Raw genomic sequence first — 22,241 nt, 5'->3', positions numbered from 1 at the left:
TGCAGTTGCTTTAATTTACAAGCAGGATGGGTCTCCCTTTTGTTCAGGCATTCAGCAAGCACAAGGATCCGGCACAGATGGGCTCCAGGGATTTATACTGAAGCAGGGATACAGGATGCTGGAAGCACACCCAGACAGAGGCAGGCTCAGAGAACTAGGGCACCATCAGCATTACCTGTCTATACGTGGGAATTGTCTCCAGATATACTTTCAGAGTCAAAGTCCGCCAGCTCTGCCTGGCCTTCAGGTGCCGTTTGGCTCCAGCTGTCTGTACAGTCCGATGCAGCATCATCCTCACCCACCGTCACCTCCACCCAGTTGACCTCCGCTGGCTCCTCATTCTCCTCGCTGCCGTGGCCATCATGGCTGTTGCACTCCAACCTGTCCGTACCCTCTGCTTGATTCCCCAACAAAGAGTCTTTCAGTGGTTCGCAGTCTCTTTTTGCTCTGACCACCAGTTTCCCCCCATTCTCTTCATTCAGTTTTTTATGCTCCTGGTAATGCTGCCGAGACACCTCATTACCATTCTTTGGATTCTCGATGTGTTTTGATCCCTTTTTCTGGCTTTGCTCATTATGACCATCAGCAACGTACTGCTGCTGGTACTGGTCAATCCATTTAAGTGACCCCGATCTTAATGAAGACCGGTTTTCCTTGAACCAGCGAACTATTTCAGTTCTTGTGAGCCCAGTCTGAGAAGCTAACTGGTCATATTCTTGGGGCGATGGCCACTGGGTCCTTGCAAATGTGCTTTTCAGTAGATGAATCTGCTCTTGGGTTTTCTTAAACGTGGTGGAGGACCCAGATAAAGCACCGGGAAGCTGAGAGCTACTCAGCAGTTCTGCCTGACTTATTGCACCGTTGGGAGTTCCTTGTTCTTTAATTTTTCTGTATGATCCCATTGAGTCCAAGACAGCTTGCTCCATGCTGTCCCTTATCTTTCTCCGCTCAGAGAACCATGAATCTATTTCCCTCCTACTCAGCTTAGTCTCCACTCGAAGCCTGTCCAATTCTCCTTGGGTAGGAAAAGAGCATCTTAGGAAACTCTCTTCAAGGGCCCTAAGCTGATCTTGGGTTTTCTCTTTGAATCTCTGAGGGGCAAAATCTGTGTATGGGTGAAATGAACGGCCATGTCGACCAGCTGAAGGTGCTATTTGATCTTTCCCTAAAGCATCACCAGGGATGTGCATGACGCCCCTTTGACTTCTGTACCTGTGGTCACTGAACCACTTCTTGATCTCGCTCCTGGAGAGACCTGTTGTCTCTATCAGCCGGTAGACTTCTGCATCATCAGGAAACTGGCTTGCCATGAAACTGGCCTTCAACTCTGCTATCTGCTCCTTCGTCTTTTTTCGCTCACTAGCTGGCGTCAGCGGCACAGCAGTCAACTTGGCAGGAGTCTCAGGCACCTGAACTATGTGAGGACGCTTGGCCTCTGGGGCACTTGATAAGGTCTGTATTGTCCTCTTTTGCCCCTGGTTCGGGGCAACAGCAAGTGTAATTGGTGAACAGGAAACGGTTGAACCATTTGACACGGGAGTCAAAACCAGACCAGTCTGGCCCAGTATCTGACAAGGCAAAGCTGTCTGGATGATGGGCTGGGGCATTTTTGCAGTTGTCAAAGGAGCTGGAAGGACGGTGATGGTCTGGGGAACTGCCTGAATAGTACCGTTGAACATCTTCTTTCTTGCCTCCTCCACTTCTTCAGGAGACCAACTTATACCATGCTTCAAACGTTGTGTAGCAAACCAGATGCGGATTTGTTCTTCTGGATGTTTTGATGCTGCTGTCAACCACGACAACTCCGCTTGTGTTGGGTAAGGAAATTTATTAAAGGAGTTGATCATGGTTGCATTAGTGTCCAGTGCAGAATTGTATTTGGTACTGTTCAGAGGTACCGGGACCTTGGGGACAAGGTTAATATTTGGTGGCAGCTGTACAGAGGGCATAACATGGGCTAACACATCATGAAGAAGGTCTCCATTTATACAAGCAATAGCTTCAGTGGCTTCAGTTATGATGCGGGGTAGCGCGCCATCCACGTGGTTTTCCGTAACTCCCTCTTCTGGCTTTTTGGGACCCTTCTTGGTTTCTCCTTTAGGCTTTCCCATTTTCATCATTGGTGTTTTACTCGCACTAATCCCCCCCTGAAGTGAATCATCACACTCTGCATTTTCTAGCCCACCGCTTGTGACAGTGGCATCGTTAGTGGTGGTCTCAATGGACTGCTCTAAAACAGTCTGATTATTGCGTTTAATTAATTTCAGTTTAAAGTTAGTTTCTCCTGGGTGGTATTTTGTGTTGTGGTCAGATAAAGAATCGTATTTTTTGGTTGTGAAGTTGCATTCAGCACAGACATACAGGGGGTTGAGAATGACATTTGGATGCTGAGTGTCAACATGCTCTGTGAATTCATTTAAGTTTTGTGTTGAATAAGGGCAGTATTTACACTCATAACCACCCTGGGGTTTCTTAGACTGATTTTCAGCTGGGGGCTTTGCCTCAACCACTTCGCAGTCTTTGACTGAGGTTTCTGAAGGCCAATTTTTTTTAGAGTCCTGCTGCGGTGCACCAGCCCCCTTCTCTTTAGGAGCCTCTACGTCCTCGGCACCTTCCTGCTCCATGACTTCAGAAGTTCGTACCATACAGGGAGTTGTTGACTTTCTTTTGCTAGCCATGGCAGCCACTAGCAGCGGGCTGTTGTCCCAAATTATAACTTTTTTAGACAGTGTGAGCAATCAACTCAATAGATCTTGCAAGCAGCTCCAACCTTCCTTGATTATTTTACTCTGTTTTGTTTAATGAAGAATTTCCACGCCCGCTGTGACCATCAGCTCCGCCAGCAGACCTGTCAGCTGCATGACACCTGTGAAACAAAACACACATTGTTAGGCACTGATCTATAAAACACAGATTTAGCATGAAAGCCACAGCTCAAGACATGTACTTTCAAAAGGCCATTTTGGACAATGCTGAACTCTTCCTCTCCCCTGTCATCAACTTAAAGAGTAAAAATCTCCCCACAAAGAATAAAAGCAGTGGATCATTTGCAGTGAAATACACCACAGGTAGAAAATGGCTTTGAAACAAATACGATGAACAGACAGGGGATTTTAATCTCCACTAGACTGAATGCGTTTCGCTGGAAAAGAAAGAAGATACTGCTATAAATACAGCATCTTTTTATAGAAGCTGCAGTTTCTATTAATTATTATTTTGAAGCTTGCAGATTTGAAATTGAGTGCAATTTATATTAAACTTAATTACTTCCCACTGTCACCTTGTAAATATGTCTACTAAATGACTGTGGTTACTAATGATGGGTGATTTCTAAATAAAGCTATAGGGCCTGCCTTGGTTATAAAAGTAAAGGCAGAAAGAAGAGTTAATACAAATCAACACTTTCAAAGGTCTGTGTCTTGACAAGAAGTGCATTCAAAGAAACTGCAGTAAATCTATGGAGGGCTATCAAGTCTTTTCTGGAACAAAAGTTCCCTTAAAACACCACTTCTCAATCAATATTGACAGAGGTAGCTAGCAATGGTCACAGAAGCCCTTAGATACCTTTTAAACAGGGTCCCCTTCCTGTGACCCTGCTGATATTCTCATCAAGCCCTGATTTGTGCACTTTACTCCCTACAGAATTAAAATAAATCCATTTTTAAGCATGATTCATATGTCAAAGTGGTTTTGGAAGTTCCCAAATGCAAGAATTCTGTAAAACACATTTTTAAAATGATCCGAGGTCAACATCAGTCAGAACAACCACAAAGAAAAACTACACCAGCTGTTTTAGGCTCTACCCACACTTATCAGGAGTGGGTGGAGGGAAGGAGGAGAATTTAGTTGTCAAAACAGTTCCATTAATTGAAAATAAAACAATTTAAAAAAAAAGTCACTCTCCTATTTGACAAGATGCCTTTTCTAATTAATCCTTGACTCCAATTTGCTATTCCTCCTGATCAGATGGATTCATAATACTTCCAGTCCTAATGGAAAACCCATCTTTTACAATCAGAGTCCTTGGGATGGGGTGGGGGAGGTGCTAGGGTTTACAAACTGGAGGAGGATGGAAAGTGATTTGCAGAGTGGGCAAGACCTGCATTGACTCATTGACTTTTGCAGAAGTGTACTAAATGGAGAATCTGAACTAGAGGTCTAATAAAAGATGTGTTGGCCCATGGCAGTGGGGATGGACTAGATGATCTTTAAAGGTTCTTTCCAACCCAAACCATTCTGTGATTCTATGATCTCATGATGTCTAACTAAATGCAGATATTGTCATTGTAAAGCCTGTAAATGATAAACTGCCTCCAGTACTCAGCAGACATGAAGATCAAATGAGATAAAATCCCACCGCAGTTACATTTGGACACATCCAACGCCAGCAGACAGTTTATAACCACCTCAGCGCTGTCCCTGAACCTGCTCCTCTCCCTTATTCATTGACACGAGAGCCAGAAATAGTTGCTGTAAAAGCAGCCACTAACTTCTCAGTTCTGTTTGCGGCTGATGAATACTTTGCAGGTCTCTAGAGCATATTTCTGCTACTCTGCCCGTCACAGATCATACCACTCCTGTACATATGGAAACTCAAAATGATATACTGCCAGAGGAAGCAGCTCCAGCTGGGGATAAGGGCAGGGATGGCAGCTTCCAGCTCCATGTACTCAAAACCCAGCATGAAGCAATTCTCCATACATGAAGCACTTCACACACGAATTCTCCATGAAGCACCTTTGCAGGTAAGTCGCTTGCGAAACACAAGCTGTGAAATGCTAAAGGCGCATGACAGAGAAGATGCTGTGCAGAGATGCTATTTGTTGTATTGCAGCTGCCCCAGCATCACCACATGCTGCTCTGTGTTCACAGCCACTGCTGCCTCTGCATCTCCCAGCCCCTACAGAGACCAGGGGTGCTCCTGCACACTCGCTCCGCTTTGGTGAATCACTGGCCCACCTGGTTGACTTTCAAGGGTGCGTTTAAGCTCTGGGTGCTTCCCTGGGAAACAGAGCATCTTTGCACAGCTCCATGAAACAGGGATGGGCTGCCCACGAGCTTACTGCTCTGCCTCAGTCAGGATGACACAACGCCACTTCCCTCTAACCTGGGATCACCAACATTGTCATCATCATTCCCCAAAGCATTAGCACCTCCGAGCCAAACAATTCTCTTCTGTTTCCTTTTTTCCTTCTCCCTTTTAGTAATAAACAAGCAGATGAACAGTGGAAGAAACGATGCCTGGTCTTCTACAGATTTGTGCTGACTGACCTTTAAACTGGATTACACTGAATATTCTCTATTATTTCCACATACTCCTTCAAAATTCACTTCTACTTCCCTTCACAATCCTCATCTCACAGAGTATTTTGGCTGTGATCTGTGGCTTGCTGTGTCCCACTGCTAGAGGCAAACACACAACTGTCCAAAAGCCCATCTTCCTGGCCACCCATTTTTAATGATGCTTGCAGAAAATTAGTTACCTTTAAAGTTTCTTCCCTTGTGCCCAATTTGGCTCTAACAGGCCAAAAAGGTGAGACAAGGGGGCAGAATGGGCTCTGTAAGCCTGCCTGGTGCTGGAAACAGGGTGAAGGTGATCAGGTCACCTCACTCTGCCCTGCAGATCCCACCACGCTCGTGATGTTGACTTTCATAGATGAGGGGAGGCACAAGGCAGTGCCCTGGGACAGTGGTGGAGATGAGGATGGAGCTATGGCTCCCGGGATGCTCCTCTGTGGCTCACTCTCCTTCCGAGGCCTCACAGCTTCACCTAATGGTCTGCTCCTTTTCTGATGTATGACCTTCTGCAAAATTCATGTGGCAATATCAGCAAAAGGAAGAAAACTCAAAAGACTTCAAAGACAGAGCAAAGGCTTATTTGTATTTCACTGAATATCCCACCCCCACAAAGGAATAAAGAGATAAGAACAAAAAGATAAAGGAATGGGATGGAAGAGAGAGTGGAGAATGAGAAACATCTAGGTTACAACTTTGAATCAATCAAAGGTTTCTTAAAAGTCAGACTAAACGTTTTCAATTCTCCACTCTGGAAGCTCAGCAAGCTTTCTGCTGCCTTGAGTTGCTGTGCTGAGCTTCCACCTCTCATGAGAACATGAGGATCCACCCCAAGCAAGGATGCTCTGATACAGAGGAAGGGCCAAGGTCCCTCCAAAACATATATAAACAGGTGAATGGATGAAAAATTCTGACTGCTACAGTTTTACTAGAAAATGGTACAGATTGTTGCTTCTCTTCTATCTTCTATTCCACAGAGTGGTTTTCTGCATGTCTCATCGCTGGTTTGCTAACTCTACACTTTGAATAGTTTTTCTGCCACATGAAAATCACTGTCCACCATAGAAATCGAGCCCAAGTCAAAAGCTTTTTTTGGAGGTCAGAAACAAAAAAAAAAAAAAAAAAAAAAAGAGTTTTTGTCCCTTCAACCTGCGTCCTGAAAGAGGGGAGGGAAATGAGGCCAAATACTCGCACGAACGAGGAGTTTATTGGGTTCTCCAAGCCACAGCCCCTTCAGGACCTCACTAAGGATGCCACTCAGGATAAACCAATGCATGGTTGCTAAAGAGGACAGACCAGCCCCCCACGGCACATCTCTGAGAGCTGCATCACATAGGTTTGCAGGGGCTGCCATGTCTCATCTGAGTATATCAGAGAAAGCACCAGGAGCATCTCACAGCTTTCAAACATGAGCTGCTTGCCAGAACATCAAAGCCACAGTGGACAGCTTTAAATACACAGTGTTGCTTCTGAGAAAGCTGCTAAACTGTGACGCTCCAGCTTCTCCAACTCAGGGGGAAGAGAAGATACCCCTCAGCAACAGTCACAGCTTAGTATCGAGCCCATCAGAATGGAAACTGTACCTACACTTCATCACCAGTCCATGGCACATGCGTCCCTACAAGGAACAAAATTCACATCCAGTGCTTGATGAATGGGGCTGCACCAGGGACAGGACAACCTTTATCCCTAAAGTTGGCCTGTTTCACTCTTTGTGTTTCATTATGGACTTGATCCCGAATAACTGACCTCCTTTTCGAGCTGCTGCCCCATGAGCAGTCCCTGAGTGTGGGAAGGGAAGGCAGCTCTCACCCTTCCAGCTCACCTGCCACATCTCCTGCTTGTCTTGCCATGCTGTAGAAGATTGAAAAAAAAGAATAATAAAGCCACCTTTTTTTTTTTTTTTTAAATGAGCAAACGCACAAAGCAACAAAAGGCAACCAGGTGAAAAACAAAAGCGCTCGGCTCCAAGCAGACAGCTGCCATTGTGAATGACGTCCAAACTAAACCACAAAAGGCCCACGTGCAGCAACAAGAACTTTTGACTTCATTTGCTTCAGCAAAGCCATCTGGGACTGGAGTACACAGTTCAGAAGCAATGTGTTCTTTTAAATATATCTCCCCAAGACCATGTCACAGCAGCTACAACAGGCCCTAGTCTGGTTTTGTTTAGTTTCTGAAATTGTTTAATTTGTTTAATTAACAAAATAACACAGGCACAGTCCTCTGATCTTTCAAACCCCTGTTAAAATGGCTCTGGAGCATCCAATGTGAGAACGGCTGTGGTGATTCAGTGCACGACAGGGGAAGCACCAGGTTTCCCACCTGCTCACCTGGCCCCAGGTGGGGGAAACTGCGGAGAACCACACAGTGAAAATAAACCATGCTTTTAGGCCTGGCTGGCACGGGAAAATGTTTGCCTGCGTAGCAATGCCACCTTCCAGCAACAAAAGATAACCGTATGATTCAAGCAAAGGGATAGAAAAAAAGAAATCAAAAAGCTTTCTCTTGCCGAACATGGAAATCTTTTCACTTTCTCCCATTTTTTCCATAGCTAGTTTTATACCCCCCCCTCCCCCAAAAAGCAAATATTTGGGTAGAACTGAACTCTTTTTCTGCAGTGCTGCTCCCACATGGGCTCCTCAGAGGTGGTGGCAAAGCGGGAATTTTCCATGGCAGCTGGGACAGTCCAGTCGCATACAGCATCAGCCAAAACCCTGTGAGCTGCGGCTGGAGAAGTGGTAGGGCAGCAGAGAGACAGTAGGGTGAGATGCTGTCTGTCTTCTCTCGTACCCCAAAACATGAGTGAGTCTGAAAAAGGCTGTCCAAAGACAACCAAATTAGAAGGGATGTCAAATTAAAAAGCAGGGAAAACCTTAACTTTAGCATAAAGGGAGAAGCGCATCAGAAATATCTGCACTTTGTGCTGCATCTTGCTTACAGGTTGAACCCCACATCCAGTGCAAATGGATCTTTACTTTTTTACAGACATACTTTGATTTTTTTCTTTTTTTTTTTTTCAAAAACAAACAAACAAGAAACCAGAAAGAAAAATGCTTTAGTGACACTTGTGTGATTTGCCAATAAAATCTTTCTTGTTTTTCATCTCACTGTGTTGCTTTCTCTGCTTTGTGCTAGCAGAGGGTTCCCAGCACCTGACCTCATTTGAAAACAAACAGCGGGAAAACCACCACCATGAGGATACCTGAAAATAAGTGCATAAATACAGGGGGGTTTCATTTGCCACAGCCAGCTAATGTTTAAAGAGGGTAGAAGCATTTTATTGCTGTACTGCTTAGGAGCTCAGTCTCCACGAACAGCATCCTCTCTGCTACACAGGACAAGCAACAGCAAATCACACTCTTGTAATTTAATGTACACATCCCCCCTCCCCCCAAAAAACCAAAACCCTCCCTGCGTCTGAACATGATGTTTAATATCACAAAGGTACAAACTCCTCCTTACAGCTTTCCCAGCTGGGGGATGCAGCACGGGAAAGGGAGGAGGTGCACAGCACCAACCAGAGCTCATTAGCAACGACTTGTCGGGGACAAGTCTTTCAGTCCTTGGATTTTTTTGGGATACCATCCCACTTTATCATGCAGTAAATGGATCTCAACAAACATCAACACCGATGCCTTGCTCTGGACTCAGATCCCAGCCAGGCCCTGCTGTCCACCGCCTTGCAAACATCACAGGCTGCTTTTAAAGCACAGACACCACCTGCACCACTTTTTTCTTGAGCTGAAGAATTTACCACCCCTTCCAGGAAGCGTGACCAACCACACCACAATGGACCTCGGTGGGTCTGTTCATTTCTGGCTAGCTTCAAGGATAGTCCTCTCCCTCTCATAACCTTCCAAGCTTGCGGGTCCCTGGCTCCCCCAGCACTCAAAAGCGTATGTCCCTGTGAGCACCTCTGCTTTTAACACTTGACTCCAACCTATGTGGCTGCCCAGAAGTCATGCCCATAGAATTTAGAACAGAGCAGAAATTAATTGATACTACTTGACAGCATCGTAACACCACCATGACCATCTACTCTTCCCCCACGAAGGCTACAGCAACTCACACACATGCAGCACAGAGCAGAGCTATCATCCTGCTCCATATCAGAGATGCTGAACTCTCATTCACTAATGTTGTGGTAATATTATTCTCCTACAAATCCAAGGATAAGAGGTGAGATACACATTTCATGGTGCTAAAAAGGAACACGCCTAGGGTGATGTTTTCCCTTCCTTACAACTGTTTTTAGCATGCAGCTGCTACAGTAATATCAAAAAGCACATCAGCTAACACAGCAAAAAAATGCTGTTGCTCTCCACTGCGATAAAGCACTTAAAAACATTGCTTAATTATATGCAGGAGAATAAGCAGAAGCAAACCAGGGAAAATAATTCCTGCATGATGGATTGGGACTGTGACGATTTACAAAAGAAAACCACTGAAAAGAAAGGCAGGTTTTGTGAACTAGAGCAGGGCTTTTAAAACAGCAAGTCAGAGCAGCCTAGAGCTCCGACACTTCTGCAGTTCTTTGTAAGCTGAATTAAACAGGGGAGGTATATGGATCGTTACAGCAATAATTTTTGCAGATGTGAAAAAATAAATTTGAAAGTGCCATACATTTTCAATTTGTGTATGTTGATGTAGACATTTCTAATTAGAAAAAACCCTCCATTTAGATGTTTGTAGCAAGGTGCTGTGGCAATGAATTTTTGGACTACAGAAAAGCAGCAACTGATAGTTTTTCTGTCTTTTAAGGACCAGAGGCTGGCACCTTTCAAAGGTGACCAGCAAACCAGACTGCCTCCATGACTCCCGACTCCCCGAGCAACGCATCCTGTGAAAGTGGATGTCAACATGTCTGCGAACGAGGGCAGAAGTAAACCCAGGGCACATCCCGCCTCTGCCTTGCACCCCTACAGCACAGTCACCAAGAGACTCTGTAAAAATACATAGATAAAACAAAAGTGAGGGGTTTTGGTGGAGATGGGCCGAAAACAGGGTTTCAAAAGGCACCAACAGTAATAAAAAACCTTGGAGAACTGCGTGCCTAAGCCAATCCACGTGAAAGCTGCCTCTTTACATTAACAGCTCAGCTGCAGTGTGACCACTGTGTAGACATAAAGAAACTTATTCTGGAAAACACAGATATTCTGGAAAAAAACCACCTCTGTAGGTTTTACCAGAATAGGTTGTGTCAGGCAGTAGCGTGCAATAGGCATATTTCAGAGTACACCGCTCACAGGCTATTCCTTTGAACTAAAATGTTCTCATTCATGCTGCTGCAAAGCCAAAGACAGGGGAAAAATGGTGGGTTTTCTGTGCTGCACGTTGTATGAACACAAGTGGCCAACCCCTTCCCAGAAAAGGGGAAGTTGAACATTGTGTGCTGTGAATTTTCTATTTTAAGTACTCATCTGCAATTGCTAGCTTATATTTTTTTCCCCCCTTTTTAAAATGCATGCTTAAGTTCAGTTGCTAAAATCTAGATTAGGCCTGATTTTGCCTTTTTTTTTCTCTCTGGAAAATAATAGAATTATCTATCCAGGATGAAAAACATCACCTCATGGACTGGTTTATTCCCTGAACCAACATTTATATTGTAGCAATGGTCACTTTTTCCACCCAAGACCGTGGCCTTAATCTCTGGTCCACCTGGAGACAGTCCCTCTCTGGGAGGGCACACACCTGAGCAGACAGGGCAAGCAACGAGCAGGAAAGAGAGCAGCAGCACAATGAGACAGGGACAAAATCCAGATTTCCTTGCTTCCCAGCCACTGCTTTCTTCTCTGGAAAAAGGGCTGGCAATGCAGAGCTTGCACACTAAATGGGGTGTGCAGGCAACTGCAATCAGCACACAAGGGCTGCAGCTCCCACCAATGAAGTTGGCGCAGTTTGGGAAAAGCTTTTCTCCTTGTAGTGCGAGCTTCTGCCAGAGGCACCTGCTTTGGTGTCCTGCTGAACACACAGCTTAGCTGGTGGTCTCCACCAGGGTCACAGATGCTCAGGGACCCAAAGTCCCAGTGGCACCTATGGCTGTGCCCACTCAAAACCCCAAAGGTGTCAGCGGTGCTCCTCCTCGCTCTCTCCTTTGGGAAGGAAAAATATAAACTGACCTCTTCCAAGTAAGAAGCTGTATGAACCACCAAGATACAGCTGGATACATCAGCAGATGTTCTCAACACCCGCAGGGGGGTTGAATCTCTGTCCAACACCCTCCATCAATGGCTTCCAGGGGCAGCGAGCTCCAAAGATTAGTCACGTATCCCGTCAAAATGATCTCCTTTAATCAGTGGTGTGTTTTCTCCTAGGGTGGGTACTTGCATGTTCATAAGAGAGAAATAAAGACCAACAGATTTCTTAAGAAGAAATAGAAACACTATAAAAACATTCATTCTAATTAGTTTAATTACTTGTCTGTGCAGCTCACTGAATCCTCATCATTGGACTGGATTAAAGTCACTGGGTTTAAGTAATTCTTCACATTGAGTTTTCATCCTGCATCATGTGGTGGGGAAGACAAGAGACTCACAGACACAAAACAAAAATTATCTGTAAACACTATCTTCAGCTATATGGGTAAAACCTGGATGTATCCACCTTTGATTTTATGCAGGAAAATAATAGTTTATTCTGTTTGAATCCTCAGCTTCCTTTCTTTTCAGGTATGCTTTTAAAGAGTGATATTTTTGGGTGGAAAGTTGGGGGTATTAAAAGAAGTATTCTTTGCTTAAGCAGCTTTTAGTAATCATTACCCATTTGTTAAGATCAAACATCTTACCAGCAGCATCTGGTCCCCTTTCTCCTTTGTGTCATCATTCCATGACACTGACACCTAGACAGGGTACAGCTGTATACATTTTCTATATTATTACATATTCTCTCTCTCCAGATTTATTGTTATTACAGGGACACTATCAGTTAAATGCCTCCAAAGCAGAAAGAAGATGGGCTATGACAGAATCAAGACATTTGATTTCTTTACTTTACACGCTTATAAAACTTAGGCAACAGCACAGAAGTTTTCCTGCTGTAGTACTTCTCACATCGCTTGTCTCCCTTGGCAACTTTTTCTGCTCCAGGTACCACAGCACCCTGCCTTTAGTCAGCTGAGTGTCAATTTTTTTCAAGTAAAATTATCGAGGCACTCACAAAGATCTTGCAGGTGAACTGCAAATGGGAAAACAAAATAAAAATCACATGCATATTCTGGGAGTCTCTTTTGCATGGCTGCAGGGTAGAAATAAGCTCTAAATTTCTCCAAAAAAAAAAAGCTAAAGCTAAAAAAGCTTTCACTTTGCAAGAAGTAGTCCAGGAAGCCCCGCATCTCTTGGCTCAGGCAGCACATGGCACACATTACAGAATGAAACAGAGAGAAAAGCGCCCAGAGGGCTTGATGGGGGGGAAGGAGCTAAGGCTGAGGCCAGGAGACAATTTCATGACCGCTTCTCAGACGGGTTTAGATTCAAGGGAAAGAGAAAGAAGAGGAAATCAATCTCACCAGGCTGTCAGGTCTGAACGAGACAGGGAATACACTCAGACGTATGGGATGCCTGGCCATCACTTTTTATCTGAGATGGGGAGCATCCTTTGCATCAGACTCATCCAACACAACAGCAGCACTGAAAGAGTCTATGGAGTTCCCAAAAGAGATGAAGGAGCTCAATAATTGACACAAAACATTAGTAACCTGTGTGTGCCTATAGCTGTACACCTCCCCCTTTGACTCATTCACAACGTGTTAGAAAAACGCAGATGGTTTGTGATTTATAAAACTGATGAGTCACTGTACTGCTTCCCTTTCCACCCCTCAAGGGTTTCTCTGTGTATCTCCATGTTCCCCGATGAGGGGTACAGATGAGAGGATAAAACACTACAAGCAGACTAGCGTAATGTCTCCCTCCCACAGGATGGTTTAACTGTGCCCCCCAAACACTGCTATTCTTCTCTCCTGCCCCCGTTTCCCTCTACACTAGTCTGTGCTCCAGTGAACACAACAGCTATCGCTTCAAGTCATCCAGACTGACACTGCTTACGCAGCCTGAACCTTTACACCACCAGGAAAAGCTTCAGTACACAATAGTTTCCCCTTTTAAAACATTAGGTCTGGCTTATAATTTTAACACCTAAGAATGTTCACTTCCTGAATGGGAAGTCTTGAGCTACGGTGCCAGACCCTATTGAAAGAAGCCCAAAAGCAGGGTCTGGGGTACAAAAAAAGCATCTTGGAGCCCACCACACTGAATACCTGCACAGCAGTGCAACAGAAACATTCACCTCGACATTTCCAGAAGCAGGAATTTCAACAGACCTCCTTCAAAACCAAACCACCCCTAGAAACTGCCAGACGGATTTTCACAGGACCTGAACACCCAGTGTCCTCCAAACTCAACCAGAGGATAGCAAACAAATCTGATGTCCGAGGCGCTTCAGGACAGCTCCAATTTTAAGCACATGAACAGCCAGCCATCCGCCTAACTCACACGGTTCAATGCCCTGATGAACCGAGGAGGCAAACCTCAGGCGTCCCACATCAAAATACCATGTTTCTTTCTGGGGGTGCAAACAGACCCCCATGCATGTACCACTGCTGGCTCAGGGGAGCACGTTGCAGACATCCAGGGTGCCTCGGCCCATAGCCAGGTCAGGTCTCCCCCTCGCTAGCCAAATTCAGATGAACGACCTGAAACTGCTGGCAGATGATGCACATGTGCTTCTCAACCTGGATGTCTATTTAGGAGACTCCTGTGATACAGATGAATGTCTGTATTGCTGGGAAAATGCATCTCTTTCCTCAAACTTGACACAATTTCTTCCCAGCCATAGCTGGTGTCCACTCTCCCAACCAAGACAGAGACAAAAAGCAGGTGTATAAGGTCAGCAGGCCACATCTCTGCTGTCCCAGCATGCAGGAAAGGTGGCTGTTGCTGGTTAAGAGGAATGAGGTGCTCAGAAGTTTACTTGCCTATGCAGTGCTTTGCACCAGTCTGGCTTCCTCGGCTCCCTCTGGCCCTGGTGATGAGCAGATTTGGTTCTGCTGAGGGGCTTTGCAAGTATCTCAGTGTAAATAACATTCACTCTAATCTTGTCTCATTTTACATTAGATTTCCTTGTGCTCTACTTGCTTAAAGTAAAGACTGTTTCAAAAGTGGCCTTGTATCAGACCATGAAAAACATAGTTCCACATTTCGAGGCTTTTCTTCTCTAAAAGCAACGACATGACTTCCACCGACTATGTAGAACAGGTATCTTTCCCCCTCAGGTAGGCGTCTGCCTTAGATAGTTAATGACCTATGGTGATCAGAGGATCCCACTGGCCCTGTATTTGGAGGCTTTACAGCTGTTAAGACATCTATCCTCACAGCAGGCCTGTGAATTAAGGCACTGCTATTATCCCCATTGCTCAGATGGGCAATTAAGGCATGAAGAGAGTATGACAGAGGCTTCATTAAATGACCAAGCCAACTTACATCTTGCTGCCACCAGAAGGGATGGGGTAGCCACAGTGCAAAAATCATGCCTTACCCAAGGTCTTCAGCAGGGCTGGAAACAGCATCCAGGTTTTCTGTGCTACAGGCTACTGCTCCATCCTCCAGTAAATTTGGATTATCCTCCTGGCTCATGAGTTGAAAAATACCTAAAAGCTCCTGCAAAAGGAGCTGGTACTCTTAAATTAGGTCCCACCAAACAAGCACCGAAATTGCAAAACCACCACAACTCTCACTCACCAGCAGGCTCATGGGAGGAAGCAAAAGTTTGAAGATCAAAGGTCTGAACTATCTGCCTTCCCTCAGAAATCGCTCATCAGGCCAGGTGCATGTACACAACAGAGAAGCCTGTCTGCTTCTGATGATGCCAAACCTCCCTTGATCCTTACACAAGCTAAAAGCTACCTTCCTCTGCAGCTGCAGAACACATCGCTAGCAAAGCCACACCAATTCCTCCTGGTCTTCCTTTGCTTCAATGCTGCAGTTCAAGAACTCTCCCCTTTCCAACTTTTTCCCTAAATTCTGGAAAAATCTAGTATGGTAAAGAGAATTTGCATGCAATAAAGACCTTCTCATGACAACCTCATCTCATCCAAAGTCTGTGGGCACCATCAATACGCTTGTTCTCTTCTCTCTCTCTGGCTCTGAAGGCACTGGAAGAGTTGACCCTCACCTCTCAGTCAAGGGCATATTTTTTCCTGCTGTTGGTAATACAAACTAAGTGTTCCCAACATGCATCGCGTTACCCCTTCATCAGTTCCTCGGTCAGCTCTGAGGTCAAATACTGAAAAAGTGACCCTCTGAAAGATGCTTAGCCACTCTGTTTTCCATCATCCTAATCACATGCTGTGCCTGCTGAAGTTGTTTTATTACATCTGCTGTATTTCATCTCCTGCAATTCCCTCTGCACATCATCTTCCCTTTACTGGCTTCAAATTTTAATCTCAGCACTTTTGTTTCCAAAGTGTATTTAATTATCTACCCTTTTCCTAAGAAGTGCCTACACCTCATACCCACACAAACCACCCTGCTTTAGTATAATCCTATAGTCTGTGTGACAGAGGACCTACGTTCAGGAAAAGAGGCAAAGAGACAACAAATAGCAAGGCAAGCAAGATCCTTTGAAAGACCTGCATGCTTTCCCTTCACCATAGGTCACAAAACACTTCCCCCAGCTTACTGGGCATTCAAGGCATCTAATAGAAGACAAAGCCACCAACTATTGTCCGTCATTGGAAACCAGATGCCAGCTGAAGCACCACTGATGTTCCAGATGTCTACACCATCTGAAGTTCAACATTAATAGTTGTTTGGACCTGAAGTTATCCACAAAGTAACCCTGTTCTAATTTTTTCTGTCATCCAACAAATATGCTCCCAATCAAATATTTATCTTCCCTAGGAAAAAATCACAGACTACACACACCATTTTAAAATAAAATAAAATAAAAAAAAAAAAAGAGGAAAGAAACAGAGTTATAAAGTCTTTCAAAACTGTGCTTGCTTATGGGGAAAAGGCTTGTCTAGCCATGCGGTAGGCTGAGATTTCAGGTGGGTGTGTACAGTTTATTAAGCATCCCTACAGGCGCCTGTTAGGCAGGCAAACAAATGCATTTTGCCCCTGGGGATCACGGGACCAAACAAGCTTCCTCTTCCTCCCTGCAGCACCCGCTGGTGCTATTTGTCACAGGGCAGAGCCGCTGCCCTCTGTGCACAGTCACAGTTTTGCTGTTGGGAGAATTTGGCACGGTCACAAAGGACCTTTGTTCGTGCCAGAAGTTGGGCACACAATGCAATCCTTCCCCCTTGTCACACAGAGTTGGGTTTCCATAGCCGGGTTAGAAACACTCCCTGACGACTGCAACCCACAAACCCAAACACTGTCCCCCTCTCTAACACGAGATTCTTCTTCCCACGTCAAGTACTGCCGGACAGGGGAAACAGGGGAGCAGTCGCCACTTTTTGGGGCATTAATTCCTGCTAACTCTAACCTGACTTGCAGCAAAGACGGATCTGAGGGACTGCTGGAGCTCTGCCCTCAGTCTCTTTGCAGGACTTCTGCTACCTGGATACTACAAGATCACCTGAATAGAAGGCTCTCCAATTTCCAGGCATATTCTTGTCCCCAAGAGGCCAGAAACTTGGCAGATAGATCTGATCTAACAATATGCAATTCCTTTGTGCCACATTTCTCCATCTGTGTTTAATCTGACAGCCTGTGTGTGTATATATACATTTATTTCAGTGCAGCAGCTCCAGGGCACCACTCTGTATCCAGCCTGTCCCCTCAACTGGCCCTTGCAACGAGGGTCTCCAGGCCATCATAGGAGCTGCCAGCACCCAGAAGCTCTGGGAAAGGATGTGAATATGGGGGGGCAGGGGATAGACGGTGAGCACACCCTGACATGATGCTGCTGGAAAAGAGTGGGAGTTAGTGGGACAGCAATGTCTCTGCATTTTCACCCAGGAAATACAAAGAGGAGAAAATTACTGGATCATTCACAAATTATTTAATATCCCAGTTCAAAAGAAACAGTGCTTGTTTTAGAAATATGCAGTGGAAGAGAGTGAAAAGGACCTTTGGAAGTAAATGAAGTTTCATAACATCTGATTATGTATTAAAAAAATAATAATCAACACACTCGTAAATATGATCAGATTAGCACAACCCATGCCTTTGCAGACTTCTACCATGGAGCACACCACAACGGAGGACGCATTTTGTTTATTCCACTTCTCATTTTAAACATCAAGGGATGCAGAACAAACCAGTTGCTACTCCCAAAACTGAGCTTTATCTGGACCATTCAAAGCTGGGATGCTTTGGCATCTGCCTGCAATGTCCCTTATGCTCCCAAACCACAGAGGAACCACGTTTCACCCAGATTATTACTACACTGAAGAACAAACTGCCAATAACAACAACAAAAAGAATGGGAAAAACCTTCCATTCATTTATTTCTTACCAGCGGAAGCATTTGCCACCAGAACACCTTAAAGCGTGACAAAGTATGCTTGGCCATCACCTCCTCCCGTCTCCTCCCACACATTTTAATCCCGGCATACTCACTATTCCCCGTGTGGGGCCGGACTCATCGCAGGCACCGGCCTCTTTGTCTCCCTGGTGCCTGGATTCCCCCCAGGGCTACTTTATAGTGCGTCCAGATGAACAAACTGTAACAATGATGCTTGAGCAATAATTGAGAAATGCAGAAAAGGAGGAGAACTGCTCCTTAAAACAGTTCCTCACTGAAGGGTATTCGGCTAAATCCCTTTTTTTTTTTAAAAAAAAAAAAACAAAACACCACTGGGTTTCTTCTCCTCCCGTTTCTGGTGAGTAGGAGGGATCTCGCTTGAAAAAGCAAAGGCTGGTTTATACACATGAAAAACATCTCCCTAGGGGAATGTGTCTTCGTTGCCTCTCACGAGGTCAATCAATTATTTCATGTTGCCTTTTGGTATGTCAGAAATCGTTGAGCAATTCTGCTCCATTAAACATTATCTGAAGAAATTATTTTCGAAGAGTTTCTTATACATAATTTATTCCCCCAAAAAATTAAAAAAATTAATAGCTACTATCCAAAAAGATTACATCCGAGTGAGTAAAACACAACGCTGCAAAGAAGCCATAGTAAGGCAGAAGCACAAAACCAGGAGTCAATGCAGAAGGTGGCCACTCTTTCCACTATCTAGGTCAACTGAAGGAAAGCAAGACCTGAGCTTAAGTTTGTAACATCCCATAAGCCTCATTAGTTCAGTTTTCCTCTTATTTCATACGATTCATGTTCCCTTCCCCACCTGCCTCCCTCTCCTGCTTTCAGTTCCAGAGCTCTGTTGGTCTCATGGATAATCTTGCTACATTATGAAAAAGGCCAAAGGGAAGGTGGAAGGAGAGCATTAACCTCTTTCTACCTGTACCTGTGACCTGTGTGGGCTCCGGTCCTGCTCGTCTGCCAGCAGGGCTTGGCAAGGTCCACAGGAGGAAGGTGTTACAGAAACGTTAAGTCTCACCACTTCCGAAAAAATCCCATCATTTGGGCAGCCTGCGCTGCCTCTCCAGCCAAACAAACTGGAAATCCTGAAAAGCCCTGAGTGTAACCACCACAGAAAGCATTCAGGTGATATGTTAGTGCCAGGAGAATCCCCAAATTTAGGATCAACTGTACGATGTGGGCTCAGAAATCACCTCCACTCAGCCCTTGTGCTCCAAGAGCCAAGTTTTACATGAAGTTTGAAGGCCCTTCTCCTCTGACATGTATGTTAATAACCCCTAACACTGTGTGCCAAGGCCACGGAACCCGAGAGGCACAGGAGAGCCAGGACCAGGTCTGCAGCAGTGGACTCCGGGCATAAGCTTGCTCCCACCTGCTCCAGCAAACCCTCCTTCTTCCTCCTCTCTCCTCCACGCTGCCAAACAGGCTCCAATCAACCAGTCATCAACATCCAGCATGACACTAATAGCCACTATTTGTTTGCCAAAACACATGTGTGCTTCTTCCAAGAGAAGGAGAAGAAAAAAAAAAAAAAAAAGATCCGTAATGATATAATTTCAAGAGCCACTGATTTTGTGACTAGCTTGCGTTAATTTAGTTTATCTCCTGATTTTACAACGCTTGTGAAAATTTCTCTCGGAAAGAAATAACCAAACACCCCACTATGAACTCAGTGCGATGTGGCAGCTCTTTCCATGGCAACCCACCAGCCTGCTTTTCCGCACGGACCTCGCTGCACGAGGAAGGAGGGCTGGGAAAGAGCCTGCTGAAAAGCTCCGGCTGTCGACTCCAGCCTGGCAATTCTGCCACCCCGGGGAACCGAATACACCGGGGAGAAGCAGCACTTCCACAGCCTCACTGCTGAGATGCGTCTCAGCTCCAACTGTTAACCAGCTGCTGGGTCATTTGCAGGTTGGTTGGTTTGCTTGCTTTGTAAAGCACAGTCAAGGCATTTTGTTTCCTCAACTGCATGGAAAACTACCTTTGTAGTCCCAAAATCGCTCTCCATGCTGTAAGGGAGTGGAATTAAGGCAACTGGGCCATGCTCTCAGATGGTCTCCACATGCAACAGCGGGATGCTCGCTGCGGGTATCTCCTTTTGGAGGAGAGACAGAACCTGTGTCACTCCCAGAACTTGCAGGACAACTATACTGGGCTCACCACTGCCACGGGCAGCCTGGCTGGTGTCGGGGGCAGGCAAGGGTACTCACAAGCTCCCTCGCTGCCTCCGATAGCCATCGCTGGATATTGTGCCTGATGTTCTGCTAAGACCAACTTGCCATTGCTGCAGCACCACCTAAACACAGGCTAGGCTCTCAAGCTTGTCTCTGCAACCCCAGGTTTTCCTCCAAAACACCCCCCTGCCACACTCTTTGCTGAATACTTTAGAAATTCAGTATCCCCAGACATGTGGGAGCCAAGACCTCCAGGCACATCTCATCTTTGGCTATTCTTCAACCTAGCCTGGTAGCCAAACCCTTTGTGTAACTGCTCGGGATCCAAAGCTGACACACAAGCCAGCTCCCAAGGATTTTCTTCCACTCCCCTTCCCAGCAGCATTCCCTCCCTGTCTCATCACCTGCAAAACTCTGCCTTAAGCACTACAATTACCCAGACTCTAGAGGTCCAGGGTTTTTTTTCTTGAGGCTTTATGTGAAAGTTTAGTTGCACAACAGTTTCTGAGGTTTAGGAAAAACCACGTTCCACAGCAAGAGCTGAGGCTATTATTTGAAGTCAGCCGACCCCAAAATCCAAATAAGAAGTTGGGAAGGGGAGAGACAACAGTTCCATGGATAAGGTCGAGGATGGCAGAGACCTGAAACCACATCTCAGAGGAACTATCACCTCAGAGGAGCTATCAGCTATCATCTCTCCCAAACCCAGCCTCGGCTTCAGGCCTCTTTCCTGACAAAAGCATTGGCAAAACACACATTTATGTGAAGAGCTTTGGTTCCAGCAGATCATCTGCCTTCTGATGAGGAAACACTTGCTCATGAACATTTCCTGAAGCAACTCCTTCCTCAAGGCTTTTGTGATATTCAGGGAACTAGATCAAAACTTACTGCTTGCTTGTCACCTGAAAGGAGAACCCAATAAGAAAAACTGAATTCTTGAATTACTTTTGTCTTTTCTCCCCAAAGTTCCTCTTCTCTTCATGATTTCTCTGTCCTGTGGAAGCGATCTGCTTCTCCTCTGATGCATTTTGCCTTCTCCAACACCACCAAAATGTTCAGGGGGTGAAGGAAGCTCGGGCAGAGGAAACCATACAAACTGCTCACGTAGCTCCTGATCTGTGTTGCCTCCAGAAACACTCCTGAGAGGCAGTCCCTGCGGAGGAGGGCTGCTTCTGGCTTGGGGAGGAATTTGGCACGATATGACCCAATGCACTCAATTCCCCTGGTGTTTTCTGTGGCCTCACAACAGTAAATTAAAGGGCACAAATCAGAGGGGAGAGAGAGGGAGCAAACAAGAAACTCTTAAAAACCCATCCCGTTCATGCAGGCTATGGGCCTCCGCTCTCCTTTTGAAAAAAAAATCATTTCTAAAGCAAAGTTATCTGGTGTGAGGTACTGCAAGAGAGGAAAGACAGCCAGGGAGCGTGAAAAGGCTGCAGAGCCTGTAATGGAAAATCCTCACTCAGTCACTGAGCAGTACTCTCGTAACACTTATTAAAATACAGCAAATATGATGAAACACGGCCCAATTGCACACAACGCTGCTGAGAAATTGGATCCGGCTGCTGCAATCGGCTCCCAAACCCCTCCTTTCCAAATACTGGCAGTTCACATAAGTTAACTGCATCCAAACCACCCCGAGGGCAAGAAGGGATGGGAGAGATGAGACAGGCTGGGTCACCCCACATTTGATTCATCTTCAGAACACAGCAGTGTCTAAATCTTTGCTGGTCCCTTTTGTCACTTGCCAAGGTTCAAATACAGCATCTCTAGCTGTTTCCTAATGATGAAAGGTGGCACTGAATAAAATAGTTCAGGGCGACGTCCAGGGAACTCGGTCTCAGCTGTTGCGCGAGTGAGAAAAGGAGCCTTAATATTAGGTCTAGGAAAGCAAGTTAAAAAAAGGCCTCTGTTTTCTTTTCATCATTTGTTTTTAATTCTAGATCTTATTCTTTCAAAAATGAATTCAAACAAGAATAGACAGATTTTACTCCTTGTGTGGAATAAATCATCTTGACTGCTGAGGTCAGTGTTTTCAGACCAATGCATGAAAGCAGAAGACCCAGCTAAGGAAATTCAGTGCTGGCTGATTTCGTTCTTTAGAAAGGATGAGCAGCCATCCCGGCACGTCAAGTTTATTCCTTTGAAGGTGAAACAATTTAGAGTTGGTATCAGATGGCAGAACTGGAAAAAAAAAAAAAAAAAAAAAAAGCGCCCAACCCCTTTCCAGATTGCCCTGAGAGATCTTTTCAGGGCTTTAAATGCTGAACAACGGGATAGATCCTG

The 22,241-nt window shown here is 45.3% G+C and overlaps 1 protein-coding gene across 2 annotated transcripts in view; it reads right to left on the bottom strand.

The window, feature by feature from the left end:
* ZHX2 (zinc fingers and homeoboxes 2) overlaps window positions 1–22,241 on the bottom strand; it is a 75,790-nt gene that overhangs the window by 6,654 nt on the left and 46,895 nt on the right. For both annotated transcript variants that reach the window (XM_074145181.1, XM_074145180.1), the window contains exon 3: window positions 176–2,866. In XM_074145181.1, coding sequence (XP_074001282.1) covers window positions 180–2,678 — 2,499 coding nt within the window. In that variant the 5' untranslated portion in view covers window positions 2,679–2,866 and the 3' untranslated portion in view covers window positions 176–179. The remainder of the gene's footprint in view (window positions 1–175; window positions 2,867–22,241) is intronic.

The sequence above is a fragment of the Numenius arquata genome, chromosome 3 (assembly GCF_964106895.1).
Source record: "Numenius arquata chromosome 3, bNumArq3.hap1.1, whole genome shotgun sequence".
Lineage (NCBI taxonomy): Eukaryota > Metazoa > Chordata > Aves > Charadriiformes > Scolopacidae > Numenius > Numenius arquata.
Note: the sequence above shows the minus strand (reverse complement) of the source record. Positions and strands in the feature narration are given on the sequence as shown.